At 38.8% G+C, this 13,717-nt stretch overlaps 1 protein-coding gene and 1 long non-coding RNA gene across 2 annotated transcripts; one reads left to right on the top strand and one right to left on the bottom strand.

Moving 5' to 3' along the window:
* Positions 1-2,258: 2,258 nt before the first annotated feature.
* On the bottom strand, positions 2,259-4,544 carry LOC148742818 (uncharacterized). The gene is made up of 2 exons (XR_016001304.1): positions 3,750-4,544; positions 2,259-3,666 (listed from the first exon to the last, which is right to left on the bottom strand). It is a non-coding gene; the product is annotated as an uncharacterized LOC148742818 (long non-coding RNA).
* A 2,547-nt stretch (positions 4,545-7,091) lies between these two features.
* On the top strand, positions 7,092-13,652 carry LOC111340124 (uncharacterized). Its single transcript, XM_088760256.1, has 4 exons — positions 7,092-7,732; positions 8,203-8,369; positions 10,324-10,408; positions 10,983-13,652. Exons 3-4 carry the CDS (start codon positions 10,387-10,389, stop codon positions 12,317-12,319), a joined length of 1,359 nt encoding a protein of 452 aa, XP_088616382.1. The 5' UTR covers positions 7,092-7,732; positions 8,203-8,369; positions 10,324-10,386; the 3' UTR covers positions 12,320-13,652.
* Positions 13,653-13,717: the final 65 nt, after the last annotated feature.

The raw sequence follows: 13,717 nt of genomic DNA, 5'->3' as shown, positions 1-13,717 counted from the left end.
GCTTCCGTTATCGCTAATGTTCCCGCTTCCGAAAGAAGCGACGAAATATTTTATAGTTTGATAAAAGCCTCTGTGATTAGTTCCTTTTAGACAGAAAATTATAGTTAGCGTTTCAGTTCAGGAGAAGACCTCGTGAAATCAAGATCGTTTCGAAATGGAAGGCAGGTTAGACTGTAATTCTAGATAACGTAGTCAAGACCCGCGAACGTTGGTAAGCAACAATTTATTTTTCGATTATGTCATTAACTCGTAGTTGTCATTCTAAGCGAAACCTATCGCTAGTTTTTTACTTTTCTTGGTTCTTTAAATTGCCACGTGCTCGTTGATCAAATTGATATTATTCTTAAAGCTATGATCGCATAATACTTACTAAGTAATTTCTTCACGTAATGATTTCAGTTGACCGCTTCGATATAAGAACGCCTCAAAGAATAGGAAAGGAGTAAGGAAACAAAAGATCCTGTATTGGTTTGGTGTTTATCGCATGCGCGTGTATCAACCCGGGAATCGAGTGCAAATTCTAACTTGAAAGGAAACATTTACAAGGTTAATCTCGTAACCGAGCTTGCATGGTTCAGAGTACTTGATCATTTTCACATTGTTTCACCCACTTTCCATTTAAAATTACATGGGACGGGGAACAGTATGGTTTGAATCCACATGCCTTACATTTGGACATGCAAGTCAAATTGTTGTGTCCCTGAGCGGCACAATTACTGCAGTTAAAAATTCATGTTTTCCTTTGGCATCTAAGGTCCTTTAGAGACTCCATTCGGTTTTTATCCTGTACAATCTGTGTTGATGCATCAATACCTCTTTGATTGGTTGATCTAAAGTAATCCTTTATTGTTTTATCATTCAGCCTCTCAAGGCCTTGCTGAGTGAAGGAGCAAATTTATTATTTTTATTTATCATTATTATTATTATTTTATTTTTAGAGATTTACCGTAAGGTAGGTGTAGAAACAATAGGACTCTAAGTCCCCTACTAGGTTTTCACACCCTAGATCCACCCATCCCACCCATCCCACCTCAGGGGAGGACAGCCACTACATAGTAATCTCGTGCGTGGGAAATTAGCGTCTCCTACCCCTAACCCTGCTGGAGGGTTATTTCATACACTGCCTCCCGGTTAGCTCAATTGGTAGAGCGCCGGACTGTTGTGCGGAAGGTCGTGAGTTCAAATCCGGCCGGACCAACACTCAGGGTCTTTAAATAACTGAGAAGAAAGTGCTGCCTTTGTAATAATATCTGTAAATGGTTAGACTTTCTAGTCTTCTCGGATAGGGACGATAAATGGAGGTCCCGTCTCACAAGCCCTTGTATGTGATAAAAAAAAATTGTGGGACGTTAAAGAACTCACACACTGTTCGAAAAGAGTAGGGCACGTTGTGCCCGGTGTTGTGGTCTATCTTTGTGTAGGGGGGTTCTGCGCCTTTGAATATTGTATAGAAAGGTTGCGATATAGATAAGGAATTCATTCAAGAACTCGGGCACGTGCCATAAAAGAGCATGCATGTATGGAGTCACATTCTTGGTGTGATATAGTTGCGAAAATTGATCCATAAATTCCCTGGACTTCTGTTGAAACTGCTCAATACTATGGCTAGGATTTGGTGAAATCAGGATGTCACTTTTATGGTCATAAATTGAGTTCACAACTGTGAAATTTCAACAGATTAAATTTGCTTTGATTGGATAGCATTTGGGAAAACTCGATGTTCCGAAATAATTTCAACATTTGAGTTTCTTTGAATCTCTACGGATGAACCAGTTGAATGGAATTGATGGAACCCCCAGCCAGCTCTCGCCCTAACCCTCGATATTTGTTCAATTTATTCAACAGTGCGTGCACCTTTTGAAATATCAGTGAGACCATTCTTTTCTCTTGCAATACTTCTCTTATAGTGGACATTAGTACCAAATGCAAGGGTGGATGGCTTTCGCTGCACCAAGGCCACAAACACAAGCAATGAATTTCCAGTCCCCCTCCCCCCTTAAAAACCACTTAATTTAAAAAAAATAGTGCTCCCAGTAAAATTTGCTGCAGAGAACTCACATCTTTACTTATATCTACCAAGGATTGTGGCAGTTTCTCATAGTTTTCTGCCTCTCTTATTACTGCAATTAAATTATTGCCATGAGCAGACATTGTTTTTCCATCCTTGTTCAGCAAAGTAAAGGTCACGTTGATAACATGTAACCTCTTTACAATTTTGTGCCATCTCCAGATAGTTTTACTCTAATTTTACGATCAAGTTTGAAAGCTGCTGTTGGTACTTTTTATTGAACATTTTCACTTTTTAAAAGGATTTCTTGCTTTAGTGTTGGGAGGCCTGTGCCTCCCATAAGGCATAGCGAGCTCAGAGTAAACACGAGGAGAAATGAGTCGACATGATTTTTGTTGTAGTTTTTCATTAGCTTGACTGACAGCGGATCCTAAAGCTCCTACACAATCCATGTGCAAGTGATCTCAATTGTTTGAAGTTTATAAATAAATTGTGGATTTGCGACTACAGCTGCATTTGAGGGAGTGTTTTTTAATTCAAGTCTGTAATCTAGTCTGATTTCCAACCTCTCCTCAACACACTGTTGGACTCCATTTGTGTTACCAGGTGATGGATGTCAATTCAATTTCCTATTCATTTCCCTAATCCTTTCTTGAATTTTCCAAGATCTAGGCAGATGCTTGCATATTATTGTAAGTTCATGGTATGCTTCATTTGAAATATCAAACCTCTCTTTGGTGTAAAGAAATAAAGGATTTTACATGGCCACAAATGGATAGGAATTTTAGCTTCGAGCGCTGTAAGTACCTCTCATGAGTGAGCGAAGTGAACGAGTTAGAGATACTTTCAGCAAAGAATATAAAATTCATATCCCCAAGCGGCCACGCAATGTTATGTTTATTTTATAGATACTGATGAATATTTTCACATAAAACACGACATTTTTTTAATCATTTTCGAAATAGCAAAATAGTGCAATTAAAGTGGTCAGCTATCGCAAATTGCCTGTCACAAAAATGTTATGAAACTCGGACGTAAAGTTATGAAGGAGAATAAAGACAATAATACTTATATTTTCTGTTCTAAAAGGTCAAAATGTTAATGAAGAAGAGAAAATTCTATAACAGCTAAAGGGTATCATGTTAGTGACCATGGCGACACCAATATCCTCACACGTGAAAGATAAAAATAGTATCTTCACTGCACGCGATGAAGATATGATTTTTTAAGTTAAAAGAAAAATCCTGCTATTTCATCAGTATCTCTAAAATAAGTAAATTTATTCTATCAATGTCCTCGTAAGTCAGTTTCAGTAGGAGATGAGGTCTGAATGTTCTCCTCATCAAGTAAGGTAAGGGTCTCATATTCATGAATGTTCTCATTGAATATTTCAATTATGATGCCCAAGAAATGACAGTGATATTTCACAGTCTGACTAGAACTCTAGATCGATGATTGTTGCTATAATCTGAAAATGTTTTCCTTTTGGTAGGGCCTCTTGATTTCTGTTCCTTTTGCATCCTTGAACTAGCCTCGCTCTTGAATTTACTTTGGAATTTTCCAGTAATTTCCTTATTGTGAGCCTTTAACTTCTCCTCAAGTTTGCCTTTCTTGCACCTCTCCTCTTTAAGATCATCTTCACGCTTTCTCTTCTGTCCCTTAAATATATTGTTTTCAATTTGTAGTCTTAAACAGGCCAGTTCATTGTAACAAATCTTAAAACTACAGGTTGAATACTTACCATTATTATCCAACTACACCTAGACGAGTACAAATAACGCCAGAGAAGAGTACAAATATCACGCGGTATTTGTACTCGTCTATTGTAGTACCGGTTAAACAGGTTTTCTCGCATCGCGCAAGCGAAGAATTGGATTATAGGTACGAAAAAAAAAATGGCGGACAATTTGAATCATATTTCCGACGACGAAGAGTCAGAATGGCTGGCAAATTTAGGTCCAAGTTCATTAGATGAATCGAACGAAGAAAAACAGCTTGACGACCAGAAAATTTATTCATTTAATGAAGAAAATAGAAACAGCGACACAACAACGCGCCAATTCTGTTGCGCTTCACATACTTCTGTCACGCACTCCCCGTAGATAAACATCCGCGAAATTCCCCCGCACTGAAAGAACAGTTTGGCGTGTAGGATAATAAATAATTTATTAGATCTTTTGTTGTGTAGCATCGCTGAGTATTTTTACTCGCTATTTTTATTTTGACTCGCCCTACGGGCTCGTCAAAATACGGCACAACTCGTAAAAATACCCAGCGATACTAAACAACAAAACGTCTAATAAGATATATTTAGTCCACCTTAGGAAAAGAGCTTTTTTAACCTGTTGACTCCTTTGATTTTGGCTTTCGCAAGTGCTTGATTTGGTCTCCAGATCTTTGTTTTAAACTCCTGTACAAGTCTAGAATTTACCATCCCTCTAGGGAACATTGCATTTCTGGCACCTTTCCCAATCAGAATCTTTCAAACAGTCTCCTCAAGGCGGGCTGTCCCTCTCATCTGTTTCTTCGGATGTGATATTCTGAAAGCCCGATTTACGGATATGTTTTTACATTTCTAGATAGAGTAATAGCTAAATGACTTAAATCCGTGCATACATCTGAAGAAAGTAACTGATAACTTTGTGTAATTCTGCATTTTCCTCAAATATTTTGTCATTTTAACAAATATTTTGTGTTAAAAAATTCGGGGGATGGGGACGAGTATGAAAATTTGAAGCAAAAGGTCAACCAATTTTTTGCTATGGACGGAGAAGAAACCACAAAACCAAATGAGTGACAACCCGTATGTTGTTCGCAAGCAGGCTTTTTATCGACCAATGGTCGTTGGACAAATTTGCTCGTTATGACTTTCCACCTGACCTCCCAGTCAGCGGTGCGCGCAAAATTATGCTTGGCATGTACACGTAAATAAGTATATTCGAGATACGACAAAAGTTGAAAAATTACGCGATTTCACTTTAAAGCGACTTGTCAGTGCTTCCAATGAGTCATGAAAGTGTAATAGCACGAGTGTAAATTACAAGTAACAAACAAAACTCAATACAGAAAGACCTCTCCCAGAACCTTGAATCGCCATAAGTCATTTAGTTTGTATATGGATTAATTAATTTGAGGGAACCAAAGAGAGGCGGAGTGGGGGAGGTGTACTAATCTTTCTATGCGCACGAACTTTGGAAAAAAAATTCACGCGTCACAAACAGTATACAGTAAAAGTAAGGTAAGTAAAGTCTGTTTACGAGCCTAGTGGCCCAGTAGGCCGGTGCTTAACTCCGGTTGCTGTAGCATGAAGCGACTAGGAGTATTTCTACTCCCCCCTGGATGGAAGCGACTAGGAGTATTTCTACTCCCCCCTGGATGGGATGCCAGTCCATCGCAGGGTTACCCCCAGCATTAAATTGCCGGTACCCATTTATACACCTGGGTGAAGAGAGGCACTGTGAGAGAGTGTCTTGCCTAAGAACACAACACAATGTCCCGGCCGAGGCTCGAACCCGGACCACTCGATCCGGAGTCGAGCGCATTAACCATGAGGCCAACAGCGCCTCCACCGAACAGGATACAACATTTCATGAATTTAAAAAGGAAACCTTCCAATCTTACCTTGCCTATGTGTACAATTCACGCGTCGCGAATTAATTTTGGGCTTAGTTCCACGGCACTTCTAAACCCTATTTGACTCCTCTGAACAAGCTTGCAATATCAACTCGGTCCCTCTGGTTTGAAATCACACGTAGTAGGCATTATTTCATGGAAGCTTTCCTTACCTTGGAATTCTCATGTGTAATATGTTCTACGCCTGGTATCTGTTATTTCGTGACGGAATTTAGATTGCTATTTTAATAGCAATCTAAAACTATGTCTGAAATAACAGACATTGCCTGAAGAAAATGTCCTCGAGTATCAAAGTATGGAACAAATATCATCAAACCCTAAAGTATTTTGAATCTAGCGCTTGAATGGACGATTCTTGTAAAGAAACTGTTTATTGAGTTGCAGAATTGCCACTAATAAGAAAGCTGAAAAGTTGATGGATGTTCACCGTTCGTATTAAGTCAAATAAAATGAGATTTAGTTTTTTAGTGTGATAGCAATGTCAGTTAACAAGTGATTACAATCTAACTTCTTCCTTTAATATCCATACATTATCCAGCAAACAGGTGACGAGAAGACTCAAACTTATCAAGTAGAGCTTAGTTGTTATCCTTATCTAACGCCAAATTCTCTCAACTAATTAGCAAGGAAATGTGTAGCAGCTAGAAGGAATATTTTAAGGGTTAACGAACGCCGAATACACCTGGCCATTGCTGCATCTTCCATCTAGATTCGCTCGAGGATAAGTCTTGTAAAGATGCCTAACTGATGACAAATTCCGCTCAGGCCGTTGAAACGTCATTCGCTTCCACTGACAACAATTCTTTTTAAAATTGTAATTCCTGAGTATAATTTACATCAGCGTTACCGAGCCATGCGTTGCGACTGAGTTGAAAACAAGTTGCTTCTGAATTTCTGGAGCTTTGAGAATCAATTTGAATCCAGTTGAAGTATCACAAACTATAAATAATTACCGATGTGGATTGTTTGCGAAAGTCGTTCTTTTTTTTTTACCTTTTTGGGGTTTTCATTTCTCGAGAGGAAGTACCTTTGTGACCTAATTATAGATGCGAAAGTTCCTGGTTGTATATTTTTTTTCAGAGACAAATAATGATTACTCTTCATATTCAAAACTGGATAATCTCTGCTTAACTTTCTCGAGGGAGGAAGAGAGAGGGCCTTGGAAGAGAGATTGCTTCCCATCCATTTCTCAGAGAGACTGAGGCACTGCGGAAAAATTTGCATGTTGTGAAACACACGAGAGGTTAAAGTGGGCAAGACATTAAAATAGCTGATGAATGAAAAGAGGCAATAAATTAATACAATTTGGATATATCTTATCTTGGACATTGTTCTCTCTAGCTTGTGGTTAACGATGACATTACAAATTACAAACATGCAGAAAATGTTGGAAAGTACTACATGTATACCCTGTAATAGACAAATGATCCAAAAATATAACAGAATCAACAGAGGTAACAACATATTTAACTGAGACCAAAGTTCAATCAAAACTGAGGTAGTTGGCTTCGGGAGACCAACGAATGAAGGCGTATGTCTACAATGTCTTTACCACCAAGCGCAAAAGGCATGTAATACCTGAAATAGTATTCCTGTAGTTTATTTTCTAAAGTTTAGGATGTCAAGAGGAACGAGTCAAGACTAGTAGCAAAAGCGAAAATGACAAAAAACTGCTTCAAAATTTTGGTGAAAAAAATTACAGCTGAGATAGAGAGAGGGATCTATTCTATTTAATCTCGTGACTTAGCGAGTCCATCTCAGCTAAGAAGATTAAAGTGTATTATGAGTGTGTCAAAGCTTTTATCGTGCTTGTTTACCGCGTATTGATTGTTACTGAAAAGGTATGTTCTCGTATCTCTGAGAAAATCAACGCTCGCAAAGGTATACTTACGTTATCCGAACGAGATGAATGGATGGAAAGAAAAAGGGAACATTAAAGGTTCATTGGTATGATTTTCTCTCTCTTTTTATTTCTCATGAATGTTTTTCTAGCGTTAAAGAACACTCCAGTAAGCAGAAAACAGCGGAAGAGGGCACTCATCAATTACCAAACAATCAGGCGATAAATGACTACTGCATTAGTCCAAGAGGGTAATAAGTCCTTGTGCATCTATTAAAGCCACTCAAGGGGGGTTGTAAACACACCTGAAACAAGCTTTGGACACGAGAAGATATGAGTCGAAAAAATTAGACGTGCAAACCCAAAAACCCAAAAGGATTTGTCATAATCAAAAGAACCGGCCTTAAAAATGCATGCTTTGGTAGGTTTTTGTCAAAAAAAGAAACAACGTCGCGGAAAAAAAACACTTCAACTCAGCAAGCCGCGAACGCCTGTTCATATGAAACAAATACATACTCAATAACCGCAAAATTAACATTTATCAATGAAAAAACGGATAACAAACAATTATACACACATTTTAAGTGTAAAAAGGGTTTTAAAAAGATAATGTTGGCACAATCAGGCCGATATTGATATTGTTGCGTGTTGCAGCTAAGTGCTTTTCACGTGAATTTATGCACATGTCAAAATCAAGAACAAGACCTCACTTCTTTGAAAGGTGTTCCTGCAACGAAAGCAAAATATACACGGAACAAGGATAGCTGATATCTATTTCCACTGTGATGGCTTGGGAATGGGTTAAAAAGTGCGAATACTTTACTGAATGTTGAGAATCAACGCCTATGATAACATCTACCACAGTTTTGTATCGAATACAAAGTACAAGTAAGTTTGATAACTTGTTTGTGATGTTTGCACTTAATTTGAGCCTGCTTTAGGGTTTACACTAAGAACACACAATTTTTTATTTCCAAGAAGCTCAAACGATTGCTTGAAGAGGACAGAAAGCATGTTTGAAAAAAAATTAAGTTTGGCTAGACTTAGGACTTTAAAGTTTTGCCCTTCCGATTGTTTAAGAGTCGACTCATTCATTTGGTTACAAAAATGCGCAAGATTCCATAGATGATCATTGTAAATTGTGATTACTCACTTGCGGATAAAAGTGCAATAGGAGTAGGTTCTTATAGTTTGCCAGTTTTACAATTGTATCGTGACAAATTCTGTTTAGATCAACGGATGAGTTGCCATTCGGACGATTAACATTTAACCTCAGAATGTCAAGATGTGGGTTCATTTCCTTTAAATGCAAATAATCAAAATTTTTGAAACCGCATGAAAATGGTTAGGGATGAAATTCTTTGGCTAGTCACGAAAACTACGGTACTAAGTAGGGTTGCTATGAATGAGGCTTGATCTTAATCTTGCATTGACTGTTCTTTTAAAAACGAAAAGGTAGTGATACATCTCAGGTACAGACAGGCTTTCGTGATGGAATAAATTTTGTCTTTGATCGACATTGGCTCTTTGTTTCTGGTCCGCATTCCACTTTGAAACATCACTTCAAGCCCTGGTTTTGGCCTTTTGCTGATTTTTTTGTCAGTTGAAAACAGCACACAAGGTAGAATGACCAAGAAAGAAAAAAGCGCTAACTATTTTTTAAATCATTTACTGTTTAAAGTCATTTTCTACAACATACGAGCAGATGGCGGCATAGTGACCACCCTCAGGGCTAGTTAGCGGACTCGATGAAAGATTGAATACCTGCGCAATGACTTAAACACCGAGCGCAAAGCCGGATGCATCTATTCTCCTCAACATTTTCATATAGCGGGGGTAAAAAGATAAAAACTTATTTTCGCCTAAGATTTGGAGTATGAAACCATCCTTTGCCGCTTATGTAGTGCCTTTCACTGAATACGGCACTCAGTTAGTGCCCAGTGCTTTCAATAATAATAATAATAATAATAATAAAAATGTATCAAAGTTTCGTGTCAGAAAGACTCAGGGCAACTTAATGTTTGATCGAAATCGTGTGTAATGTAATGAAGCAATGCATTTTTTTATAATCCAACAACTTGAAGAGAGCTATTTCAAGAGGATGTAACTTAATTTAGCAGAATTTCCATTTAGCCGTCTCGAGCCTTGAGCGGAGACATTTGGCGACTTTATACGATTACCAAGAATTGACGTAACATGCCAGAATGGTACAAACTTTCTCTTGCAACGAAAAACTCGTTGGCACCCCTGTATGAATAAAGATTGAAATAACTATGATTGATCCTGTTCTTTTTAGGAAAATTCTGCAGAAACACATGGGGTGTTGTGAAAAAAACATTTTCCTTTTCAGTCATGGGGAGCTTTTAAATGATATATCTTAAATACAAACTATCTCAGTTTTGGTTATCAACTGATTGGTTACCATGCTACTTAGGAGATGGTAATAATTTATAATGAATAAACAACAAAACATAACGCGATGAAGACATAGGGGTCTAAACATTTACTCAATTTACGCATTCAACATGATTTGTATACAAAGAATTGAGCTGAAAACAATATCACTGTAAGTCATTGGTCACGGGCGGCTGTTATTGGCAGATGTAAAGGTCTTAATTTAAATTCGCCGTTTTCAATGGTTTAGACCAACATCTGGACTCCAATAGTCTTGAAGCATTCCTTTTCTGGGCGCTAAGGTGTGGGCTTTTAAGATCTGTTTACTGCCTTACACTTTTTTTTACGCTTTTAAAATCTATAATAATGTTCTGCCTCGCACTAACCTACAATGTGCGCCGCTGTAAGATTGAACTGGTCTAATTATTTTTTCTTTTTCCTCTTTCAGATCAAACTTTGGACATAAAGAAGCTCGTTTTAGCAATCAACCTAAACTTTATTCAGGAAGAAAATGAGCGTCAATGAATTCAAAGGTAAAGGCTGATAGTTTCGAAAGAAACTGTTTGGGGCTGCGTCGGTGGGAGTAACGAAATAATCTGGATATATCAACAAAGTTGAAATGGTAAATTGGCCACCGTAACGATTACAAAAGCTGACGTTTCGAGCGTTAGCCCTTCGTCGAAACGTCAGCTTTTGTAATCGTTACGGTGGCCAATTTACCATTTCAACTTTGTTGATATATCCAAACTCAAAGGTAAGGCTGAGAAAATTTCGGTAACGTTCTTCTACAAAACTGAAATTTTACACACGAGACTGATTCGCTATGATAGTCGCCGGAGATTATCCCGTTTTGTCAGGGAAACGGAAGTACTGCCACTCCTACCGGAAGAAGAAGACTGAGGCATTGCAATAGTTAAGAGCAGAAAGGGTTCTATGCTGAAACTTCTGTGAAAAAGGGCTCATTAGGGAAAACCTTCAGCGTTTCGCGGTTTGGAATCTCAAAATTTCAAGCATGTCATAAGGGAGAGCCATTCAAAGTTGTGTTTCTTCAATTCTCTTCACTTATGTTTCGTTTTATTTTGTTTTGTTTTGTTTTGTTTTTTGCAGGGTTTAAGTTATGTGTCGCATGCATCGTTATACCAAACGTTATCGCAGTGCCAAATTCCATAGCAGGAACTCCCAGAGGAGAGGATGTAGCCTTTCCAGGAAGTAACAAGGCAGCGCCAGAGCCAGGTCCTTTTTGGATCACTGCTAGGCAGCAGTGGGGATGGGTATGGAAAGTGCACTGGATAGGACTGGGTCTCGCGTTTGCCTCTTTAGCGTTGAAATCCTTGTGGGCATTAATTCGCCCTCCCGACATGATCAATAGCTTTGCAGGAAGGAATCTTTTCTACGCAATCAACTTCCTTCTAATGGCATTAGGTACTACAAGAAGTTTGTACCTGTGGATTGACCCGTACGAATCAGAAGAAAACATTCCCAACTGCCCATTGTGGATCATCAGACCGCTCTTTGGTATCGCCTTTCCTTGCCTCACGTCTGCATTTTGCCTTGTGCATGTTGCTTTCTTGGAGGTCGCAAAGATTCAGGTTGGCTCACCTAAACTCAAAAGTCCCATTTTCGTGGGCAGTATAATCTTCGTGCATTTTTCGGTGGTCATTGTATCAGATACGACCACTGCAATAAAAGCCGACAGAACAGAACTTTTGATCGTGTGTCAGTCATTTTTCATCGTATGGGGGCTTCTTAATTCCATTTGCTTCATGTACAGTGGATCAAGAGTTGTCATAAAAACTATCACTATTCGAAACAAGGTCTGCGAAATGGAGAAAGCTGACTGGCACCAATTGACACGGCTTCCTCAGACCACCGTTGATCCCCGGCCACCCGCAAAGGATCATTGGCGTCATGAAGAAGAACCTCCTAATGAACAAAACCAACCTCGGAACGATCTGGGCAAAGTTGATCCAAAATTGGCTTCCATTATGAAGCCTCCTGTGCCCTCCAGTGACCATGGGGATGGAGCTCAATCCATAAAGCCAACAAGATTGTCAGTTCGGGCGCCCATACTCGTTAGGAACCAAAGAAATGTAAATACTTCTTTTGCTCTGACAGGAAAAGAGCGTGCGGTTCAGAAAGTCGCCAGCATTACCATAATAACCAGCATTCTAAGCATTGCGTGCTGTGGACTTCAAGCATATTCTTTATTTGGAGTTCACGGGGTTTATACCAAGGCTGTATCTCCGGCGCCATGGCCATGGTTTGCATTTGAGACGTCGTTTAGGCTTATAGAACTTTCCATGGGATTCCTGTTATCTTATTGTGTCCTTCGTCCATATGTCGGCCGAAGGAAACGTAGTTACAGGAACTTTTGGTGTCGTAAGAAGACTGCAACTCCACGCATAGCCATCACACCTCTCAATAGAAACGGTGATTTTGCTTGAAAGCAACCGTTTCAGTGATCTAATTCATGAATCCAGATTTCAGTTGTTCAGACAAACCCTGCCACATTTTCATTAAGTAGATCCTCATTTACTGTCATATTGGTCCAACATGGAAAAATATATTTTACCAAAATATTAATATTAAATATTAAATATTAAGGTTAGAAATGAAAGTTGACTATTCCTTCAATCAATTATATATATATTCTATAGAATTTTGTGTCCAAATAAAAAACTTTTGGTTGACAATTTTAAGAAGCAAGACAAGATATCGTATAGACCACAACACTAAAGTGGACGCTCGGGATAAACATGATGGGAAAAGCTTATCTCTAAGGGACCCGGTCGTTATTAATCGCCAGGGAGGGGAGGGAGGGCAGGAGGATTTGGGTTCGGTCACGATAAAATTTACTGAATCCCCCCCTATGTAATACTCTTATGATCTCCTCCCCTCCCTTATTGGCTGTAGAACGTCACGAACTGTGACGCATGTGTAGTCACGCGATAATCTCTGGATCTCGTGATTACCACGTGACGTGTGCTGAGTTGTACATGTAACCCGGAGGAAAAAACCCCGTGGTTTTCGCATGCGTAGTTGTCTTGATGTTTTGATTTTGTGACCTTTCAGGGCGAAGTCACGTGTAGAGTCGATTAAAGGGAATTTAACCCCAGGAGCTTGAACACTCGAACACACGTTGATCGGTTGAATAATTCCACAGAAATCAAGTTAAATCAATCAGAATGTTTATTGGGATAAGCGGCGAGTCAAATAGTACAGGAAAACGAGATGATAAAATAGAGGCTGTAGTTGTGTGGTTCGAACTAAAGGCAAACGATCAAAAGTAAAGGAAAGGCTTATGTAAGCTAATGCTACAACATAAATCAAGGATACCGATAAGAAACACAGATCTTATAGATGAAACAAATCGATTACAGCTCAAGATACGTGATCAGACTTGCTATGATCTTGGTCCTGCGGGTAGCAGTCAATAGAAAAATAGCTTTGAGAACTTAAGATGGCGAAAGGACGACGGATCACGTAACTCCACAGATAAAACGAAATAGTGGCTGATTATATCGATTTTATAGGTTACATAACGAAATTTGATTCCCTAGCAATAACGGCGTAAATAATAAAGCTTAAACGTTACAAACTGATAACAAATAATTAATGACTAAACAAACAAAAATAAAACGTCTAACAGTATTAAGCGGGAATTAAATCGTCTTGAAGAGTTGAAAATTTGTTTATGCACATTATTTTTTCATTAATAGTTAATAAGCAGTCCATTTTCTATGGCCCCATAGCCCCCTCTTTCTACTCTGTTGGGGAAAACTGATCCCCCTTCCGCTCCCCTAAAAATAATGAAATCCCCCCCCTCCCAAAAAAAAATAATA

The sequence above is a fragment of the Stylophora pistillata genome, chromosome 1 (assembly GCF_964205215.1).
Source record: "Stylophora pistillata chromosome 1, jaStyPist1.2, whole genome shotgun sequence".
In the NCBI taxonomy this organism is placed as follows: Eukaryota; Metazoa; Cnidaria; class Anthozoa; order Scleractinia; family Pocilloporidae; genus Stylophora; species Stylophora pistillata.
This window is presented reverse-complemented; position numbering and strand designations above follow the sequence as displayed.

Bases quoted from the DNA above. Each gene is read 5' to 3' on its own strand.
- LOC111340124 (XM_088760256.1), top strand. From the start codon at position 10,387: ATGAGCGTCAATGAATTCAAAG. The intron at 10,409-10,982 runs GTAAAGGCTGAT...TGTTTTTTGCAG, and splicing joins GAGCGTCAATGAATTCAAAG to GGTTTAAGTTATGTGTCGCA.